The sequence below is a fragment of the Hyposmocoma kahamanoa genome, unplaced genomic scaffold, assembly GCF_003589595.1.
Source record: "Hyposmocoma kahamanoa isolate Upper Pololo Valley unplaced genomic scaffold, ASM358959v1 93, whole genome shotgun sequence".
Taxonomy (NCBI): domain Eukaryota; kingdom Metazoa; phylum Arthropoda; class Insecta; order Lepidoptera; family Cosmopterigidae; genus Hyposmocoma; species Hyposmocoma kahamanoa.
Window position 1 is genome coordinate 9009032 of NW_020654810.1, and position 23825 is coordinate 9032856.

General features: G+C 39.8%; 1 protein-coding gene across 1 annotated transcript in view; it reads right to left on the reverse strand.

The window, feature by feature from the left end:
• Positions 1 to 3940: 3940 nt before the first annotated feature.
• Positions 3941 to 23825, reverse strand: part of LOC113237355 (titin) — a 36087-nt gene continuing 16202 nt past the window's right edge. Inside the window, exons 2-7 of the mRNA XM_026473776.1 lie at positions 21626 to 21706; positions 14365 to 14409; positions 14068 to 14274; positions 13190 to 13462; positions 5457 to 12990; positions 3941 to 5367 (exon numbers count right to left, since the gene is read on the reverse strand). Coding sequence (XP_026329561.1) covers positions 5262 to 5367; positions 5457 to 12990; positions 13190 to 13462; positions 14068 to 14274; positions 14365 to 14409; positions 21626 to 21692 — 8232 coding nt within the window. The 5' untranslated portion in view covers positions 21693 to 21706 and the 3' untranslated portion in view covers positions 3941 to 5261. The remainder of the gene's footprint in view (positions 5368 to 5456; positions 12991 to 13189; positions 13463 to 14067; positions 14275 to 14364; positions 14410 to 21625; positions 21707 to 23825) is intronic.

Sequence of the window (23825 nt, forward strand, 5' to 3'; positions counted from 1 at the left end):
CATTCAGACCCAAGACAATATAGAAAAGTTGGTTTTTCTACATTGACCCGGTCGGGGATTGACCCGGTACCTCAGAGATAGCGACACCATGAAAACCGGTGTGCAAGCTACTCGACCACAGGGGTCGTCTAAAAGAGGAAGAAGAATTCTATCTGTTCGTAACATATTATAATCTCAGTACAGAATATTAAAAAACCGACTTCCAAAATCATTCATCCCCTAGTTTGCCACCCTTAGAGGCGGAATATTTTCTTCAAATTTAAATGGGACCACTCCTGAGGTCCACCCTCTTTCCAACAAAAAAGAATCATCAAAATTGATTCACATATAAAAACGAAGTTATCGCGTATACATACAAAAAAAGGCTTACAGTCAAATTGAGAAACTCCTCCTTTTTTGGAAGTCGGTTATAAATATAAAAAAGCGTCTATTCCCAGTAGTTCCATGTACTCAGTTCCACGTGGAAAAATTGTAACCTTAACGCCATGTTTATTCTCATTACTTCCATGTAAAAGTTTGTACGAATTGGAACTATAGTTAGCAATACGTTGGATTTTGCGCTGTGGTTGATTCAAAATTACTTTAAATTTTTTAAATTACAAAGATTTGAGAGTCACTGTTATTGCGTTTGTCACCCTGAGACATACGTTGCCAAATCCCATGTGCATGTAATTTCATCAGCACCCTTACCTTTGAAAACCACATTAATGCTCATGTTACTGCTTGGCGACAGAAGCAGGCTCTTTAATAAAGCGCTCTACTTGTACTAAAATATAATGTAGGTTAATTCTATAATATGCCGATAAAATCCTTGATCAGATTGACGACGTTTTAATCATAGGAGATTTTAACAAAGGATTGATAACATGGGCAACTGATTGTGATTCATTATATACTGTACCTTCCAACTTATGACATTTTCCAGAAATAACGTTTGGTCGAAAATTCATAACCTCGAAAGTAATTTTGAGTGGAAAATGTTTTTTCTTTTAAACCTTTTTTTTTTCTTGACGGGGGAAATCTTTATGGATACCCCTGAGCCCAGGGAGACTCAGGGGTTATGTGGGGACTCTCCCTCCAGACTGGAGGGCCTACCCCACTAAAACCCCCCCGGGTTTCAGTCTCGCCGGTTGAGTCGGCGCCGTGGGATCGGTGAACATTCGCCACGACGCCGCCCGGCCGCCCTAGCTTGCGCCAGGGCTCCCGCGCCAACGGAGGGGCGAGTCGGTTGTCCTCCGACCCGCCCCCCAGACGAGTGAGGCCGTGCAATGCAGGCTCCGGAGTCCCTGTCCAGAGCCCGCTGGCATCACTAGGGGGCACGCACCCGCTCCGCGGCCTCCTTTTGGGACATAACCTCTGCGCAAAAGGAGGCCACCGCCTCCTAGGACTCCTCGCTACCGAGCATGGCGGCAGCCACGCTTGGCAGCGAGAGGTCCTGCCCTACAGTCCCCGTCAGAGTGCGGCGTTGCCCATCCCACCGGCTGCACACCTCTAGGGTGTGCTGTGCGGTGTCATCCGCAGCGCCGCACTCCTGGCACGACGGGGACGGTTCCCTCCTCGCCACCTTGTGCAGGTAGTGACCGAAACACCCGTGCCCAGTCAGCACCTGCACAAGGTGGTACGACAGTGGCCCGTGGGACCGGTTTACCCACCCTACGAGGACAGGGCGGATCGCCCGCTCGAGCGCCATAGGGGGGAACCGCCAAGCCCTCTTTCCACCGGTAGTTTTTTCTTTTATACCTAACTTAACCTAACCGAACCTAATCGTGTCTTGGCGATAAACATTCAACATATCCTGAAAGAACAACTGTTTCGTTATAATTCGGTTTTCGGTATATAGAAAATTCGAACAAACGTTATTTCGGGCAAAAAAAATTCGACTTTGTGATAGGTTACCTGTCATATGTATCAGTCCTAGACTCATGTCTAAATTTTATTGATTGTCAAATACTTATTATGTTGATGTGCCTAATATAATAATAAATAAATAAATTATACATCGGCTGCGGTAGACATCTACTACCTTGATGCCATTCAAATTTCAGGGCAGATATCTTGATATAGTTTTTTAATACAAAATTTGATTGTTTGAATAACTAAGTATCAAGTAGGACCTTTTAGTAAAAAATCACGAATTATGAGCTCGGATAATTTTTAAACTATACGGTTTAGGCATTAATGTCTAACTTGTGTGTATTGTATAGAGGATCAAATTTGGTTTACATGGAGTATACTTGCAGGATTTAAAAAGTAAAGCATAGCATGGGACCTAAAGGGCCCGAAACGTCGGTTTGTTTGAAAAAATAAATATACGCGATTTAAATCCGGAAAAATAGTTTCATTTCCTATGTGTAACAATCGCGAAAACCTAAGAACTCGATAATATTATTAATTGATTACTGACGCACATTAAATTGAATGGACACTTCAATTCGGAAATAAGACCTTGTGGTAACGACTGTAAGGGTCGTATTCCAGAACTCTACTCAATACTCGAGTCAGGACTTGAGTATTGCAGTGAGCACTGAAAATCATACTCAAGTCCTTGCCATTAGGATCGTATTTCCAGTGCTTGAAATCATACTCAAGTCTGCTCAAATCCTGACTAGAGCATTGAGTAGAGTTCTGGAATACGACCCTAAGAGTAGTATTGCCAGTTTAGAGGTTTTATCAATAAACATATTTTTTTATTCCTAGTGACGGAACGAACAAGTCGTGCTCCTGGTAGTAAGCGACACGCCTGTGCAAAGTAGTTGCAGTGCCAATCAGAACTTTAATTCGCAAAGATCTGAGGGGCACTGCCACTACGCCCGTCACAAGGCTGAGACATAAGTTGACAAGTCCGATGTGGCTGTAATTTCACCAACACCCTTACCCTTCAAAAGCTCAAATTACTATTTGGCGGCAGAAATAGGTAAGGTGGCACTACTTTCCTGGACGAACTCTTTTATAAGGAGCTCTAGTGCGACGTATATGTAGAAATAATTACTTAAGCAGTTTTTGATACATAAGAGCAATAAATTAGTAATTTATTTCAACAGTATTTTATTTATCATGAATATTTGTAGATAATATTTATGTAGTGCTTTGAGGCTTCGGATATTTAAAAGAAACATTTTAGCAACCATAGTTTAGCTCTATTATCTACTTTATAACTCCTCCGTAGCGCAACGTACAATATACATAGGGCGCACTATAAGTTTCCGGAACTGGCCACTTACATAAACAATATCTAAAAAGTAATTACAACATTCGAAAATGGAACTCTTTGGCTGTAGGATACAGTTTGTTTCATCTGACTTTCATTTGTTTTTACATTGTGGCGTCATTTTAGAAATTGAACGATAGGAATATGAGAATATGATGTGAAATCAACCTGCAAAATTTGTGTATACAATGCAATTTTTGCATTTCAGTTACTTTGTGCTTTAAGATACGAGTTTGAGAAAGTAAGGCGAAGATATGCGTTTTAGTTATAGTTGACAAAACCGCGGTAACGAACACAGAGAAAGAGGACAAGCAAATATTTGAGGGCGGATTTTTTTTTAATAAAAAAGTTATAGTTATTTTATTTACTTTCTTATTACACATTCCAAATTTACGAGAACATGTTTTTTGGCGCTTTTTTCGTGACAGTTTTGGCTAATATCTCATTGTTTTAATTTGCAGTTGGCTTCCTACTTTTGTTAATACGTGCATTAAAATCTATTAGATTTTTTTGCTGTTACTTACTCGTCGTTATGATCTCTAATTAGATGAAATGCGTGTTTATTTATGCTTAAATAATTTATTTTTATACATAGAAGAATTATTAGTGCTTTGAAATTTGGTCTAGGTTTAATTGTGGTTGGAGATCATTTTTCTAACCTTATCATTTTCACACAAGGCAGTAAGAGAATCGCAATAACACACATGTCATTTGAAATATTTTATTTAAAATTGATTTGCACAGTTGCACAGACAGCTAGATGACAGCTATTCAGTAAATTAATTTTATTTTAAATGAATTAGTGGACTTCAATAATTTGACGTTCAATTTTCATTTCGATTTCTGTCATCATCATGATTAAAACCAATTTATACTATTGCTACAACTTTAAATAAATAAGAAGAGATATAACTACAACCTTGCAAAGACAGCCGGAGGTGGGTACGAATTAATGCAGTCGTTTGTTATAAGTAACTACTAATCCTGTTCGATAAACGACCACAAGAGTGTGTCCAGCTTCCGTACCCACCTCGCGCTGCTACATGTATAGATCTACCAGCACTTTAATATCAAAAGTTACAAAAGATCCTACAATATGCTTTCGTCAATACGTCATATTGTAAAAGTTCTTTACAAAACGATGAAACTTGGCCACTAGCTATCACTAAAAAGTGCTAGTAAAAATTATTCATGAATTAGAGAAAACAAGTGTTTGAGTCGCTTTCTGTAAGACATGAAAGGGGAAAAGCACCGGCCAAGGCGGGCGCGCTGCGGCGCAAACGCGTCGACCGAACCTTTTCTAACACAGGGCCCTCGTTTACTTCTAAATTATAATAGTCACTGGTCTCAAAACATGGCTTAAGTACTATACACCTAAAATATATAAATTATTACAAATTAAGTAAGGCATTTACAACATCAGGGATTCTTATAAGTTACTTTATATTTACACGATACTAGACTGTTTGTTGTAACATCGTGTAAAAACAAAGACATTGACTAAACTTATATCGGTAAAACAATTAAGTTTACATGTAAAATGGTCAAGATTTCGGCGATCTTAATGACCTACGAAGTGTGGCTTGTACGTAAAACATCCGCTACTTTAAAGAGCGTCTTCGTTTGGTCAAATAATTTAGATACATCTTCATAATTTGGAACATCTTTCTTTATCATAAAGGCATAGTCGTTTACAACTTAGCACTATCGTTTGGCACTGACTTTTTGTTAAAAAGATAAATAATAATAAATTAGCCTTAATAAATGAAATTTGAAAAGTTGTTACACTCAGGGTATATGAAATCGTTATTTTAATATTTTAATCACAGTCATAATTGATGCATTATTATTGAGTTGTGCGTGCCACGACATTTTATGTAAAGTGGGAAAATATATCGATAACTACATAAATTATGACACGAAATCTTATACTACTCCATCAGGATAATTTGAGCATTTTTCTTGTGCATTTAGAGTAGATGGAAGATTATCACTTAGGTCCTTTATCCTCATGATGACGGATCAAATTAGATGACAATTTCACTTAAGTATTTCACCTTCGTCGCTTCGCAGATACGGCAGCTGCGATCATTTGCCTCAGCATCGGTTCCGGTGTACAGGCTTTAGGATCACATTTCATTTGACCATCTCCTCCACATCTGTAGATAGACAATAATTTATTAAGTACTTTTACCAAGCTATTATGCACCTTTAAATTACATGTCAGTGAGTGTTACTTATTACTTACGTGCAATGAAGGCATGGTCCTGATGAAGCTCGGACTACTTCTCCTACTTTATATGTGTGTCCCTTTATTTGACAGCCTCTTCTTTGCGCCGCGCCCTTGTAGGCATGGGGCAAGAAGTGTGGGGGTAAGGTAGTCGTTGTGGTCGTAGTGGTCGTTGTGACATTGAGTGTAGTTGCCATCGCCACAGGACACTCGTATCTCGGACAACAAAATCCTTGTATAGGCTCTTCATGGCAACCATGTATGGGAGGAGGACAACTCTGTTGCAAACAAATGATATCGCTTCTGAAACAGAAACAAAAGTCGCAAGGATCGTCTCTAGGTATTTGTTGAGCCGAAACGTAAACTTTTCCTCCATAGCGACAAGTTCCTGGTCCAAACGCTTGATCTTCTTCGCCATAATCGGGTTCTTGTCCATAACCACCGCTTGGTGGAAAGTGACTTTCATCTTCTGGTGAGGGTACTTCGTCAGTAGGCTGCAATTCACTTGGTGCTTCTGGTTCAGGAGCTGGAACTTCACTGGGTTTCTCTTCAGGTTTCGTAAATTTATCGAATAGCGGAGATTGCGTCGTCGGCTCGGTTTCAATTTTAATTGTAGTAGCTTTTGTAGAAGCAGGTATAAATTCTTCTTCAGGGGCGGTAGTTTCCACTCCGACTTCGATCGGCTTAGTTGTGATGTCTTTTTCTGGTACTGAGGTATCTTCTGGAATAAATGGTCTTTCTGTTTCTGTAGGAGTGACTGGTGTGGATTGTTCCTTTTCTTGAGTTCTCGTTATCAACCCAGCTTCTTCATAGCCGACTTTGTCAATTAAAGAAGTAGTCGCTTCTTCAGGCGTTTTCGTGACTTCCTCTGGAGTATCTTCAGGTGTTTCGGGTTTAGAAGGAATCAAACCTTCTTCCTCAAGAGAAAGCGCTTCAGTGGCCATCGGTGGGGCTTGGGTTAGTATTTCATCGCTTGGTGAAGCTTCTGTACCAATTTCAGGTACCTCAGTATCATGAAGCTCAGTTCGAGAGGTGGTAGGCTCTTCTGATGGTGCGGCAGATGATAGTTCTTCATCAATTTTGTGTGTATGTTCTTCTAATTCTACCAAATATGGAGTAGTTTCAGAGACCTCCTGTTCGGGCGAAAATGTTTGTGGTTGTTCAGACAATTTTGTGACATCTTCAGGACTTTCTGATATTGGTGATTTAGTGCTTATTTCTGAAGGTGGCACTGTTTCTTCTGCAGGTATAGTCTCAGTTGTTTTAATGTCTGTTACAGACGACTCAGGTTCTCTTGAACTTGATTCCTCTTCAACAGGTGTTAATAAAACTGGCACGTCTGTTTGTAGCTCTTCCTGTTGCGTATCATACTTCATGGGTGGTGTACTCATGCTACTTTCTTCAGTTGTTAACACTTCTGGTTTCCTAGTAGGCTGTTCTTGTGAATGCTCTGCTTCTATTTCATGTGAGTGTAGAGTTGTGATAGGTGACTTAGTTTGTTCTTCTGGAACCATAGTATCAATCGATTGCTCCGATGCAGGAGCCTTTGTAGTTTCGTAAGCTGGCTTTTCGGTAGCTATTTGTTCGGGTTCTTCTGTTAAGATTTCAGGAGCACTTGTTTTAGGACTTTCGGTTTCTTTTTCTTGATCCTGTGTTTGCGCTTCTGTTGTACGATCCAGAGGTGGTATTCCTGGAGCTTCTGAAGCAACGTCAGTAGATGTTGTTTCTTTGTCCTCTATTTTTTCCTCTATCTTTGATGGTCGAGTAACCTCTTCAGTTGATACTGGAATCTCCGTGAGTGGTTCTGGCTCTTGTGCAGTAATAGGTTCGGGTGCGATAGTTTGAACTTCTTTTTCAGGGGTTTCGGTAATAAGTGATTCTTCCGCAGCTTTAGTCGTAATCTCTTCAGACTGAATAGAAGGTACAGTTGGTACATAAGGTTCTTCAGTTTTAAATGTAACTGAAACCTTTTCGGAGGTCTCTTCTGGTTCAGTAGTAGATGAAACAGAAGACACTGGCGTTTCGGTACTTGATTCCTTATCTATAGCAGGTGGTTCCTTAGTAGTCATTTCACTTTCCGTTGCCACCTCTTGTTCTTGTGGTGGAGATTCAGTAGGGATTACTTCCGGTTGTCTGAGGACAGGCTTCGCAGTAATGGATTGTTCTGACTCTTCATGTGGTTCTGGAGTTTCAGATGGCTCCGTTTCTGGTGTTTCAGTTTTTTCGTGATCTTTGATTGCTTGTTCAGTAGTAGGAGCCTCTTCATGTTCGGAAATATGCGATTTAGATGTGGTAGCTTCTGCTTGCAGCTTAGTTACCATTGCTAATGGAGATTCAGTTTGAATTTGGTCTTCATCAGTTATTGAAACTGGGACAGAAGTGATATATTCATCTTGAATAGCTGGTGACGACGGTTCTTTGTTTTGAGTCTCTTGCTCTGGTTGCTGAGGAGTTTGTTCTGTAGCTATTGTTTCATGTTCAGGTGCTGATGTTACCTGGGGCTCAGGTGATTCTGTTGATTCTGGAATAGAAGCCAAGTCAGACATAGTAGAGATATCAATCTCCTCTTTGGGCTTCACTTGTTTTGGTACTTGTGTAGTAAGCTCGTCAGGTGACTCTGGTTGCCCTTGGTGTTCACTATCTGAAGTCACTGGTTCTTCAGCCTCTGTTTTAGGTGCCTTTGTAGTTAGCATTTCCGTATCTGTTTCCGTTGGTGGCGCTTTTGTCACTTCAGGTGATTCTGGTATGTTTTCCGTTTCGGGTTCTGTGGATTTTACCACAATTTCAGTTGTAACGTCCTGAGGGCTAGTAACTGGAGACTCTGGTAGCTCAGAAATAGTTTCGTCTTGAGCTTTACTTGTGACTGAAGATTCTGGAGTTTCAGTTTGTCTTTCCTCCTCAGCCGCGCTTGTTATGGGAGATTCTGGTGATTCCGTATGAGTTTCATCCTGTGGCATAGTTGTTCCAGGTTTATGGAGCAAGGTAGGTTTATCATCCTGGGGTGCACTCGGTTTATAAGGCTCTGGTTGCTCAGTATCTAATTCGTCTCCTGGAACTCTTGTTGCTGGTTGCTCTGGCAACATGCTTGATATTTCTTCTTCTGGAATCTTTTCAGTTTCTGGAAGCTCGCTGTGAGCTTCATCACTAGTAGCTGGAGACTCTTCTGTTTTAGTTTCTAAAGCTCCATCACGAACATCTATAACAGGCAATTCTGGTTGTTCAGTGGGAATTTGTTCTTGAGATACACTTGTAGTAGGTGACTCTGGCAGTTTAGTTTGTTTTTCACTGAATGGTGTACTCGTAGCGGCAGATACAGGCACCTCAGTTCCTTCTTGTGGTGAACCAGTTGCAGTTTCCATTTCTTGCTGTGGTTCTGTGTGAGTTTCATCTTCTGGTTTACTTGTTTCAGAAGATTCAGGAAGAATAGTATGCGCTTCATCTTGTGGTACACTTGTAATTGTTGGTTCAGGTAATTCAGTACGTGTTTCATCATGTCCTTGCTCGGTGGGAGTCTCATCTTGAGGAACGTTTGTAACAGGCAATTCTGGTATTTTAGATACATCTGTTACTGGAATTTCTGTTGACTCCGTTTGGATTTCCCCGTGGGGAACCGTTGTAACAGGCTCTGATAATTCACTTGCAGTTTCAGTTTGTGGTTCCATTGTAGCAGACTCTGGTAATACAGTCTTAGTTTCGTCTTGTGGTACATTTGTTACAGAAGATTCTGGTAATTCGGCATGAGTGTCATCGTGTGGCGTACTAGTTACAGGTTCTGACGACTCTGTGCGAACTTCATCATGTGGCATACTAGTTACAGGTTTTGGTAATTCAGTGGGAGTTTCATCTTGCGGCGCGCTTGTAGCTGGTGATTCTGGCAACTCAGTGCGAATTTCATCCTGCGGTTGTTCAGGTTGTCCGGTACGTATCTCATTATCTGCTGGCGTACTTGTAACAGACAGTTCAGGTTCTTCATGACGTCGTGTGTCGTCACTTGCAACAGTTGTTTCTGAAATTTCTGGCAAATTGGTGCTAGTTTCTTGTTCTAAAGCATGTGTTACGTGCTCTTGTGAAATTTCGTCTTTAATAGTACTCGTTGCAGATATTGGTAATTCTGTGTGATCTTTATCAATGTATTCGGATGCAGGTGTAACTGTTTCCTTTTGTATTTCGTCCGTCACAAATTCCACACCAGGAGCACCGGTAACGCTTGGTTCAGGGTATTTTTCAGTGGGTATTTCGGCCATTTCTTGTTCTATGCCAGATCCGTCCGTAGTTGGCTCAGGTAATTTCTGTTCTTCTTCAGATATTTGAGGTTCTGGTTGTTCTGTTGCAAGATCAGTTACTTTAGGTACGCTTGTTAATAGTTCTTCTGGACCTGGTGTAACGTCGTCTCTCTCAGCTATTTTTGTAACTTCTACGTCAGATACAGTCTGGGACTCGGGTAATTCCGTGGGTACCCCATGATCTTCTTCTGTGACAGGTTCCTTAACAAACATTGGTGTCGTTTCATCACTAGGTACAACTGGCACCGATTGCACACAGTTAGATCCTTCGCATTCAGAAGGTGGCTGTTCATCCGTTGGTTCATGTCGCCTGCAACTTTCATCGTAGCATGTTTCGTCATCGGGCTTCTTGCACCCGCTTTCATCAGAGCATACTTCATCCTGTACGCTTGTTTGTGGTTGCACAGTAACCTCGGTACATTTACCGTCAGCACAGTCACCAGAAGTAGGAACACACAAATCTCCTTCACAAGGTGGCATAGGTGCCTCAGGTATCTTTTCATCTTTAGAAGGCACTGCTGGCTTTTGTTGACAATGTTCTCCTTCGCACGGTATTTGTTGAGGTTGACCACAATCGCCTTGTTCTGTACACAATTTATTCTCCAAGATACATGATTCACCTTCACAAGGAGGAGAATCAATTTCAGGAACTTTGGATTCTTTACATTCTTCCTCATTGACGCATACTTGTGGTACAACCTCCACAGGCTTCCCTTCACAATCTTCGCCTACACATGGCTGAGTTTCCACTTTGTCAACCGCACATGATTCACCATCACAAGGAACAATTTGACTTTCTGGAACTTTAATTCCTTTGCATTGTTCTGGAGATTCACATGATTGAGGTTGCTCTTTGGTAGGCGGTACCTCACATTTTTCATCAGTGCAAGTTGTTGCAGGATAGGCACAATTGTCACCACTGCATTGTTCGGGTTGTTCTACTGTAGGAATTTGTGCAGGTTGTTCAACAGCGGTACACCCATCAGAGCCACATCTTTCTGGTATTTTTGTAGGGGCTGTAGGTGGTTGTTTTTCTTCGCTAATCTTACATTCATTACCGTGGCATTCAATTTCCGATGCAATAGTTGGACTTTCTGTTCCAGACATTTGACTATGAGGCTGGGGAGGTATTGTTTCTTTTGAATGATCGCACACATACGTTGGACAACACGAATCTGGAGTATCGTATGTAACTTGACAATTATCCATGTAATCCGGTGGTGGACTACACATTATCGGGTCACATTTAACAATACTGCTGAAACATTTACAACCAGAATGGCATTTGTTGGTACTTGGTACAACGCTGTTATTGCTATATGTAATACCATTGAGAAGACAGTCACCTTCACCTGGTATTTGATCAGGTGACGGTAAGTGAGGTAATTCTTCACCTATTTCGTTTTCTTCTGGATTAAGCGTTGTGGTTTTAGAAACGTCCACCGTTTCAGTTGCAGGCGTTGTAGGAGTTTCTTTTTCAGTTACATGAGCAAAAGTAGAAAGCTCCAACATAATAGATTCTGTTGTCGATTCCTTTGATGGTGATGGTTCTTCAAGATCTTGCTGTTCCGGAAGTTTTCCAGTAGTAGGTACTGTTTCGTGATCCAGAATTGGTGAAACTGTTTCTACACTTGCGGGAGACTCGGATGTGATTGCAACTGCAACGACTTCCGTTTCCTTTTGTACTGTGGCTTCGGTAGTAATAGCATCTTCTTTAAATACGGGTTCAGTGGTTGATATCTTTTCTTTACCAGTACTAGCAAAAGGTTCTTCTGTATCTGTTAGTAAGTCTGTAACATCCAATTTTTCTCTTGGCGTTGTTACTTCAGCTGCTGATTCTGTACTTTCATCTAAAACCTTACTTGTAGTAATCTCTAATTCTTTTTGTGGTTTTGCTGTTACTACTACAGGTGATTCTGTACTTCCATCTGAAACCTTACTTGGAGTAATGTACTGTTCATCATCAGGAGCCTTGGTCGCCTGCGGTTCAGGGCTCTCCTCTAGATCCGTTCTAGCTGGCGTAGTTTCTTCAGCTGTCATAGTTGGCTCTGTTGAACCTTCTCTTAAAACAGTAACTTGTTCTGTAGTTATTTCAGAACTTTCACTTGGTTCAGTTCCTTTTGTAACAGGCAATCCTGTGGTCTTTGATTCTTCTTCAAATGTTGGTTGGGAACTTTGTTCAGTAATAACATTACTTAATGTTGAATCCTTTACGTCTACTAAAGATGGTTCTGTTGTCTTCTCTTCATATGTTGATTTAGTTTCGTCTTTTTTTATAGATTCGGTAGTTACTTCAACTGGACCTTCACTGGTTACTATTTCTGGCTCAATGTATGGAAGTTTCGTGGATTCCTCTGCATATTGCACCGTAGGTTCTTCGAAGGGCGGCTTTGGACCTTCGTCTTTGTTATCTCCAGGAATTGAACTATCCTCAACTAAAGTAGATTCAGTGACCTTTACATCATGACTAGTAGTTTTACCTTCAGTTAAAGAATCTATTGATTGATCTTCGCCTTGGCTTAGTACTGTAGGTAGTTCTGTGACTTTGGTATCTTCGCTAGGTGTAGTTTTTTCAACATAAGAAGGTTCAGTTATTTTGTCATCGCTAGGTACGGTATTGAGCCCCTTATCCGGTTCAGTAGTTTCCTGGTCAATATCTTGTAATATTGGAATACTCGTAGTGCTTAGACTCTGTGGGATGTTTGCCTCCGTAGTTTCTGTCTCAGGTTCTAGCATTTCGCTAGTAGGAACACACAAATCTCCTATACAGGATGGCACAGGTTTTCTAGTAGAAATATCTTCTTCGCCGCTTCCTTCTATTTCAAATGTTGGTACCTCAGTATACGGTAAATCATCATCATGTCTATACCCACTGCCTTCTACGCCTGCCCTTCTTGGAGGAATCGTGGTGATTTCTTCGAACGGCTCCTTCGTTGTCATTTCATCGCCTTCACAAATGTAAGTGTCTGGACAACATTGGCCTTCACGTGGAGGTAACGATGTACAGTTCTTTCCTTCATTTTCCATTGGTGTTCCACATTCTTGCACGACACAAACTATGTCACCCTTCATACAGTAGCAATGTTGACATGGTTTTTCGGTTTTTATGAGAGCCCCATCCGGATACAATTGATCATCTTCAATGCAGTCTCTCTTAGCGGGCATAGTTGTCGGTTCCTCAGTAGCAGTAGTTGTAAGAAGGAAACCCGGTGTCGGCCGCACTGTTGTCGTCATATCGTCCAAAGCAGGCATTTCTTCATCAGGGTGATCTGAAAAGATAATTGTTATTTTCTTAATAAAGTTCTTGATTTTTTTTATAAGAAAAATTCCTTTTCTTTTAAAGTCAATGTTCGTCAATTGGTAATGTTTCATAAAATGCTGAAATACATACGTGTAACGTGTTACTTTGACAGTTGTTATTTGTAATTGAATAATTTTAAAAGGTTAAGTTATTGTTAGAGTACTTACCACAGAAATATCTAATCGGGCAGCAGACATCTTTGGCGTAAATCGGAGTGCAACCGTCGACATGAAGAGTACATTCTTGCATCACGCAAGTCGTCATATTTCGAATGCAGTAGCAGTGTTCACAAGGCTTGCCAGGTGTCTGCGGCACCTTCGCTCCCTCAGGTAAGTATCTACCATTGATCGTGCATCCATAATTATCCACTTTGCCAACACCTGTGCTACCGTACTCGGCTGGAGACGAGGTCGATGTTGACGTGAGGAGGTCAACTGGAACTATAATGATAGGATATTTTTGAAATTTTATTTGTAAAATTGTGACAATTGAATAGACATAAATATAGAAATATGTACCGCAGAACTACTAAGTGTATGTGTATAGGTGGACGACTAGATACTAGGGATGCACATTATGATTAGATTTTTATGAACTATTTTTTAAATCGATACAAAATCAAGGCGAATCGAAACGTATAGATCGTATTCATAATTTAAGTAAAAGTCTCATCTTATTAATGATTTCGTCAAGTACAGAAGCGGATAATAAAGAGAAGGAGAATGCTTTGGGAATTAAGTTATATGACATAATTATTGAAAAGTTTAGTTAGATGTAAAGGATTGGCATGTGTGAAAAACAAAAAATATATTGGCATATTATTATGGCAATTAAATCATGTAATAAAGGTTTTATTTATTACAAATTTTGAAACGATTTTTATGAGATCGATCCAAGCACATACCATCCGAACCCTGGATCGATTCAGAGGCATATGATCCATAACGACTAAAAAAAATCGATTCAAAGCAAAAATTCGTGCATCCCTACTAGATACACCTACACAGAAGAACGAGCAAATGTGTCTTTGTGATGAAATGCTTACCGTCTGGACATGTGACGATGGGGCAGCACTGGTCAGCTCGCTTCTCTACTGTGCAGTCCTGACCAATGGCTTTGGTGAAGGGGCACACCCTAAGATAGCACATGAGCATTCGGTTGTGGCAAGTGCAGTTCAGACAGGGCTCGTTCGTCATGATACGGTCTCCCTCAGCATAATGCCTGAAGTTATAGTAGCAGCCTTCTGTGTGACCTGGAATATTTAAAACGTAATCTAGTTATGTTGTAAACCAATTCTATGTTTCCAAGTAAATGTCGTAGATATGTGATAAAACTAACTTACCGTCATATAAATCTAAAGCTGTGTGATTGCCGGATGCTGTAGGTGCTGAAAAATAAAGAAAAATCAGAATTGTGTCGACATTCTTCATTTATTAATTAAGTAAGTATTCATCGTTCATTTATTGAATAAGTAAGTATTTAAGATGTTAGGTAGGTTATTCGTTCTGTCTAGCTACAATGCTTTTCTCATCTCGTAAATTTCTACAAATTCCTAGGTAAAGCCCAAAGTCTTTAGTGATTGCTGAGAGAGTAAAACATGCTATATCTACACGAACCAAGTCACGGTGAAAGCTATTCAACATAAGTTTTATGATACGTATTCTCAAGGTATTCACATAAACCCTAGAGATTACGCCTAGGCAATATAGCGCGAACAGGATGCGGCGGCAATATAACAAAGTTTCTTTTATTTACTCCCACATATTGCCCAACACCGGTTTCTTTCAAAAGAAAAATATCGATACAGACATTAAAGGGGGCGAACGTTCCAAGAACCTTTTACTGCTGTTTTTATGAGCTTGCTTATTAGGCACGTCACTGTTGGACAGGATATTAGCTGCAAATCGTCTGAGGTTGGCCATCGGTGGTCGTCTTAATATATCTATGGTCTTAAAGTCGTTTCACATATCCGTTTTACTGCGTATACGTAATTGCTGAAGCCGAGTGGGGCTGTAATTAAACTAACGGAGAGTGTCGTTAACATCGTGGCCGCGCCGATTGGATACTTAGGGCAAAAGTCATAACGCCGGAGGAAAGAACATGCACTAATCGATTGACGGATGTTAAGTCAGTAGACGCATAAAGATACCGTTGGCTCCGCCCTGAGGCAAGCAGTGCTCGGCCGCGCGCAACTAACTTCAAATTGCCCCTCACAAATTGTCTTGTTGTCAGCAGAGTGAAATAGCTTTGGTTTAGTAACAAAACTGGTTTGTAATAATCTAGAACCACATAGTGTTTACACACATCTAAATAACTCATGTGTGTGGGGTACTTAATGGAGGATGGAGCGTTCCCATAGTTTTCCCAACAATAAACATTCATGCTATTCAGAATTCTACGTGAGTCACTTGAGACACGTCTTTGCTAAAAGCTAGTGCAATTGATCATGCTTGCAACGCGGTGTGTTTAAGCTTATCAAGCTAGTTGCGGCACCGTTAGGGCGCCGCTGCTTCCGACGGTGGCGCTTGTCTAGGCTTGTCTAGGATGGCGGAGCGTGGTGCGGGTGCACTCCGCGAAATCGTCCGTCTAACGGTCGCCAGGAATGTCGTTAGCATCAAGTTTTTGCCAGCTATAATTTCAATTATATTATATCCACTCTTACGAATCGATCATAAAACGAAAATTATAGCTATAACGGGACAACGAAACACCAAGTTCTTGTTATAATTCAAGTCGTCGAATAATAATGATCAAAAACTCGATCTTCCACAAAAACGTTCTAACTGGGTTAGTTCCCGTTTTGCAAGAAGGCGTCATTGACCAATTGACAGCTGAGAATTCGAGATGACTAAATAAAAAATCCCAAACTCCCAAAGCGGTGACGCACGCGCTCGATATTCACCATTTCCAACAATGACATTAATGCATAAATGCCTAAGTATTATTTTATAAACCGCAGTGCACAAAAAAACTACTTACGCAAAATCGTGTGCTTAGGAACATGTCGCGAAGCAATCGAAATGAGGAGCCAGTATGAATTCAAAATTTGTACTACATTAATATGGATTGTCGTTTCAATGAATGAATGCGGTCGCCATGCGCGATGAAGTTCACACGGGTAGACCTAAACTTAGTAGGCCGCATTTAAATACACTTCCTATGTATAACATAAGTTCGGTTGGAATTCTATGAAAGCACCGTGCTACGGATACTAAAATTTGCGCGTACAAAAATAGTACCATCTAGAACGATGCGTATAATAGTAACAATAAAAGTCTAAAATATATAATTATAATAATAATGTAAGTATTACATCATCGTTGAACGGTAATTTGCATGTTTATTGGTGTGCATTTTATGATTGATAGAATGGTAAGCAAATATTACGGTGAATTGGATTGATATCGCTAATGTATTGATACAAGATCGAGAAACTCGAAACCTGTATTATATGAATTTGTACCTATCGACAACTTTGATTGATCAATAAATTGTGATTGTGTTTTAGAAAATCAATAAATTACTAGCAGTACAGCTCCTTGTGGAAGAATTCGTCCAGGGAAGTACTGCCACCTTACCTATTTCAACCGCCAAGTAGTAATGTTGGCATTACTGCGTTCCGGCTGCGAACGGTAAGGTTGCAGGTGAAATTACAGACACATTGGACTTGTCAACTTATGTCTCAGTATGACGGGCACAGCGGTAGTGAGTGCCACGAGTGCTGAGTGGCACGCAACTGTTATGAATAGACGTGGCGCTGCCACCAGGCGCATGACTTGTTCGTCTCGTCGCTTGGTATTATAAAAAAAATAACTGAAGATATCCACGAACTTTAAAAAGTTTTGTAAATTTATGATTTAGTACCTGTACATTTACATTTATTTGCGTACAACAAAAATATATCGAAGTCCACTTTCGAGGAGCATAAAAAAAACAATAGCTATCGAGATCTTATCGCCATTCTCCACACAGTGTCTGTGGCCTAAGGCCAGTATCGCACACGGACATCTCCTCACGAGCGGAGCGATTTCGGGTCACGAGACGAGACGCAACGGTAGATACTTGTTCTTAACTCAAATATTATAATTATATGCCAGAGTAACCATTTGAATAAGTGCGCCTTTAAGTAGTTACACTTGGAATTTACAAAGATGCGATATAACTATAGAATTTATTACGGCACTACTGCACATAATACAGTTGTGTTTCGAAGCGGTAGTACCCAGTAGAAGCGTAGTTTTAGTATGAAGTATTCACATATAAAACGTGGATAAACGCGATGAAATTGTAATAGGTATTTGCACAACATTTCATCTCTCTTATCTCTGTTTTGTAATGTTTGCAATGCGACAGTTTAAAAATGTTACGTGTAAACGCGTTTTAAGATTAACACTTAACTGCATCCGTGACTGAACGGTTACCATGCCGGACTGCCACGCAGAGAGAGGTCCCAGGTTCGATTCCCGGGCCGGGACAAATAAGTGGTTGTCTATGTGTGTGTCCATGGCACCCGCGCCTCGTCTCAGGGTTTCCCTAGTGCAGGGCTATGCTGCGTGTGTGCGTTATTATTACTTAAAAATTTGCTCCACATTGTACAAGATTATTAATTTTAATTACTATCATTATTTCTTTCTTCAGTTCTTTCTTCATTCGATTTCCAATTCGTTATTCATGAACCAGGGCTTGAAGAAATAAACAATCTCAGAAACTTGTACTACTGTAATAAATCATACATACGTAAGTCTCATTTACCATAATTATCCTATTTATAGAATTCATATACAAATTTGAAATATCGTAAGGGATTTTTTCCCCGTACGACAAAATGTCCCTTAAATCAATAAGTTAAGACATTTTAAAATTTGTTATATCAAACAAAGTATTACCTTCGTATCGACGATGGAAATTTAAATGTCATAAGTGACATTTGGGAAAACTATCGAATACGCATGCTCTATAGCACACTGACATCTAATCCTGGTTCAATTCATATTTTGTCGTATAGAATTCATATGCTTTTTGAGACATTATGTTAACTGTAAATTTTTACAATATATTTCGGATTATGTAGATGTCGAAGCGATTTATATGACAACTAAATCGAATTTGTTAGAATGTTTTATGTATACGAGTACCAGTCTGTTTTCTACGTGGGTAGTTCTGCATCTGCAACGTCTTTGTTGACTAAACGCATACGAAGTTTAACAAACTTCATGATTGTTCGGTCGGTCAATGAAAGCTTTATAAATCTGAGTTAATATTGGCTGATATAACTATTAATTATTAGGGAGAGTACTGTCCATTGCCCAACGGAGTGAAAATAAATCTTGAAAGCAATCGTAACTATCAAGTATGTATGTCTAATCTGTATGTATGAATATTTTTTTGAGCGCCTGGTGGTAAGCTTTTGGTAAGGTAAGATAGACGTATCTATCCATAAAAGTTGCAATGCCACTCGAGCTTTTAAACGCAAAGATCTTAGAGGCACTGCCACTGTGCCCGTCACTCTGAGACATAAACTGGCAAGTCCCATGTGCCTGTAATTTCACCATCACCCTTATCTTCCAAACCGCAACGCAGTAATGCTCACATTACTGCTTGGTGGCTAAAATAGGTAAGGTGGCAGTACTTCCCTGGACCTACTCTTTCACTAGGTGCTCTACTGCTACTTAAGTAGGAATAAAGTAGTAATAAATAATCTAATGCAAAGAACTAACTAGTCTTGACTTGCTTTTTACATAACATTTAACTGAAGAGTGACAAGACTGCCACTTTCGCGTTTAATGTTTCTTAAAGGACATTAACTGCCTCCGTGGCCGAACGGTTACCATGCTGGACTGCCACGCAGAGTTCCCAGGTTCGATTCCCGGGCCGGGAGAAATATTTGTATGGTCTACAATTATTTCTCTCGTGAGTTTGGGTGTAATTTGTGTTTGTCTATATGTGTGTCCATGGCACCCGCGACACAGGGTTTCCCTAGTGCGGGGCTATGTAGAGTGTGTGCGTTATTTATTTATTTATGTGCGTTATTCTTTTCTTTATGATATCAAGCGACAGGACGAATTGGTGGTAAGCGACACGTCTATTCATAACAATTGTAGTGTCACTCAGGGCTTTAAATCGCAAGATCGAGGGGCACTTCCACTGCGCCCGTCTTCCTGAGACATAAATTGACAAATTCCATGTGCCTGTAATTCCTCCAGCACCCTTCTCAACCTCAACTTCTTTCTCAACTTCTTTGTCCTTCAAAACCGGAACGCAGTTAATACTCACATTACTGCTTGGGGGCAGGAATAGGTAAGGTGGCAGTTCCCTGATGAACTCTTTTGTTATTTGTGACTAAAGTATATTGAATTATAGTAGAAAGAAATGCTGTTGCTCTTTTACCAATTATAGTTATAAAACTCCGTCGCTAGACACCTGCGTAACCACTTCTTATCGATGGCATACACTATATTATTGTGGCCCAGAACACAGTCACGCAGACCGCGTCACTAGTGGTAGCAGTTGTTAGGACACCTAGGGCGCTATGTGACATACAAATTGTCCTTACTCCGGCCAACCTGATTTCGAAGCCTATTTAATTACTTCCAGATCGGCCACGTCAATTCGTGTCCAGGAGAAAGACTCTCAGAAGGCGGGTCGTGATAGATGATAATCTTTCGTGTCAAAGGTACAGACGGCAGAACTTCAAGCAACACATTGGCTGGTCTGCTCGGTTATACTGGAGGCGATATTCGAGCAAAAGTGTATAGCTTGATGTGCTGTTGACTGTAGTTTTTTTTTATAATATCAAGTGACGGGACGAATAAACAGTGCGCTTGATGGTAGGCTACACGCCTGTCCATAACAGTTGCAGTGCCACTCAGAGCTCTAAATCGCAAACGTCTGAGAGGCACTGCCACTGCGCCCGTCACTCTGAGACATAAGTTGACAAGTCCTATGTGCCTGTAATTTCACAAGCACCCCTACCTTTCAAAACCGGAACACAGTAATGCTGACAATACTGCTTAGCGGCAGAAATAGATAAGGTGGCAGTACTTCCCTGGACCTACTCTTTCACAAGGAGTTTTACTGCATCTAAAATACATGAAGTACATGACTACAACCACTACTATATAGAACCGCAAGACAGAACCATATTTTATGGAACCATGAAGTAATATTGCACAAGCGTACTGAATAGGTGTTTGCATTAGTTGTGATTATAGTGTGAGTGACATTAGATGGCGCTTATACGACGATTATACGACGTGTGATTTTCTCGTGATACGACACGTCATTAGTATGAACCGGATTGTGAATAGCATCATCAGCATCGCCCGTGGGACTCATTGTTTTAAGATCAGACACAGAATATGACACCATCAACATAACTGTACATTTGATGGTGTACTAAAACTAATTGTTCTAGTTAAATCTTCTTATCTAGATCAAAATCTAGTTGTCAACTATCCGGTAATACATACGTACAGTTATAGATACAATCAGAAGCATCTCTTCTTTCATTAATAGTTAGTAAAAACTGGAAAGAATCTCTTCCCTTTTGTTGTGAGAATTCTTTAGTCAGATTTATGACCTGGGAACTATAGTATGGACTACCTTAGATATGGTCAGGGGCTCAGACAGCTTGTTATATAATAATTATGCACTTTAACTTTATGATTTAACGTAATCGTGGCGATGACGGTTCCAATTGTAATCAGCCGTAAAACATGCACTTTCCTATAAAAGACGTCAAATTGTACACAATTAAACTGCAAATCGCATATGTTGTGGTGTTATTTAATAATAATTTCGTTGATTTATTCTGAAGTTAGACGTAAACATTCTGTATATGGTTAAAACACTTTTGTTGTGGTAAATAGAATTATGAATTAAACGTTCAAATGTTGCGTAAATTTACGAATGAAGTAAAACAAACGCGCAAAGGTACGTAAACGTAATTGGTTATTGCGAATATCACGTAGAGATACGAAGATAAATTCGTTTCGATTAAGTGCTAATTCGTTTCGTACCTGTATATGCACGTCATGTGCCAACTTATTAACGTGTACTACTTCAAGTTATATAAACAGAAATTAATTTTTAGTTTAAGGATGCAAAGCTACTGACTGGCAGAAATCTTAGTATTCTGATGATGGAACGTGTAACGTGGGTAATCGTTTTACCTAAACTTCTAATGAGAGATTGTACAGTCACGGGCATTAATAATATACGTGTAGCAAAATTAGTTTTCCATTTTCATGGGAAACGTCTATTTCTATTATAACATAATTTATTTAATTAACTGTCCAACGTTAGCTGTGTTCTTAGTAAAATATTATGAATTTTTCATTAGGGAAAGTTACTTAAGAAATTGCAAACTTTGCGTCCTCTTTAAGGTAGAAAAACAATTTACACGCGCTTTAGTCCTTATTCCCCCGCTTAGTCCTTAGTCCTTATTTTAGCCGCAGTGACGATTTTGAAAAAGGTGGTAATGCTGTCTGAATAAATAATTACATTATTATTGAGCGCCGCCGCCATTGCAACTTTATGATAATATCATATAAGTTATAAGTGACAGCAATATGTCAAAAGTACAATAAAGTTTATAGACTCACCCGCAGTTGTAGTCGCGATATACGCGGCCAACGCGAGCAGCGCCCCCGCTGCACGCCGCCGATCCATCTGCCGGCTCCCGTCTGCAACAACCAAATTCAATAAATTACCATTATGTTCATTCACACCCATTAGTGACATGATATAATTAACTAAGACCAGAAATTCTTCTACGGTAAGTGTAGTACGTAGGTATACCCTACTCTATCAAGCCATATTGTAAGTTGACTAGAGTCGGCAGACTAAAGCACATAATAAGTCAAAATTCAACCTGTAATTAGTGATAGTAATCATTTAGTGAATAATCACAAAAGCCTTTAAATCTATAAGTCAAACGTTATTTGTTACTTCATGAATTTGTAACTTGAATTCTAGTGGCATCTTTTTTAAATTTATCGTTCTCTTCACATCTAATATTGGAATATTATAAACAACATAAAAAAATGTAATTATATATTAAACAATTAAGCACTTTTTGACTTTATGTGCCAGTAATATCATTGTTATGTGCTTTAGTTCGCCGACGCTAGGGTAATATCACGTTGCTGTGCTTGAAAAGGTTGCACATCCTAAAAAGTTCTCTTCTCCGACGACAATCTGTCCTTAGAGGAGGCTATGCCATTGCTGCTCTTGTGCAATTAGTTTTTCAATTCAAATCTTTGTACCAAATTGCTTGAAAAGAAAATTGCTTTTTTCAATGAATCATTTTCGTTGTCCTATTATTTTTGCCATAGTATTTATTGTATAATGTTACTAGTTAAGTATATAATGCAGTAAACATATATACGTAACAATTGTGCGATGCGGTTACATAGTCGAATACTCTGTGGAATCATAAAGATTATATAAAGAATAATTCTTTCAAAGTCAAAGTCACAACACGAATGCGTAACATTTTGTAACTGTTGCTTTTTATTTCGTAACACAAACTGCTCGGAACTCTTACTTAGGATGTTGCGACTTATCATCCAGTGAATAAAATTTGAACCTTGGAAGTTCGGTCGTTATGCAAAATATGAAAGCATTTTCCCGGAAGCTTTAAGGTTCGTATTAAGTCGAGCATTAAATTTCAAAGTAACACGTGTTATTTTTATGGGTTTATTAGAAGGATTCTGCCCTGTAAACAACCATAAAATGTTTGTGTGCGAGGGACCGCCGGGGTGACATCGGGATATATGTCGAGACGACCTGGAGTGGGGTTCGCCACAAGGGAGGGCGTTTTAATTTCAACCGCGTGTGTGCAATAAAACTTTAGAAAAAGATTCCTTATAATAAGTTCTATATTATGAAATAAGTAAGGCACCATAAAAGGTTAGTTTGAAATTGTTTATCTATTACCTATACCAAAATAAATATAGAACAAATGTCGTATATTTTGTATATTAAATATTTTAAATTAACTAGTAATTGTGGAACACATTTTTCGTATAAAAAATATCATCTTCTGATTCCTTTATGGATTCCCGTTTTCGTCCTCTTTGCGAGATGGCGAGAACGCGTGCCCGAGTGGGAGTCGGAACCAGGGGTGCAACGTAGTGTGTGTGCACTCTGTATAACACAAACACACACTCACACGCATTTGAGCTTTAAGGATCCTTTTATGAACAACGGATATACTCCCTATCGAATTATGCGTTTTGGTAACCAGCTTACACAGTGCTTTGCTTCCCTCTTCATATTTAGGTGTATCATCTTCATAAGTGTAGGTGTCGTTATTTTATGGATCAAAAAGCAAAAGGAAATTCGTACATTTTTAGAAGTTGAAGTATTGCACGATAGCAGGTTTGATAAGGGGTCTAGGGAAACAATAAGGTCATAACGTGGCCGCAACAGTGTCGCGTGGGGCGCAGCGCGTGGAACGCGGAAACTCCTGAGTCGCGCAAAAAGTGCCTATTTAGCTGTGAGTGAATAGCGACTTTAACTGTCCATTCAGTGGCGGCGCGCCGGCCACTATTCTAAACAATGTAGTCACTTGTGAAGGGTTTTCAATGAACTACAGCATTTCTAGAAACCGCTACGAATATTAAAATTCCTCGGGTCCGTCACCCGGCCAAACCAACCGGACGCTCATTGGCTACGATTTTATAGGTAGACAACGTTTCATTTTCTTGCGTTGTCAAAATTTTCTCAATTCGTTGTAATTTTTTCTCTATCTCTATTTAGTAACGCAACTCTCAAAATTCCATATAATGTGGATGTACC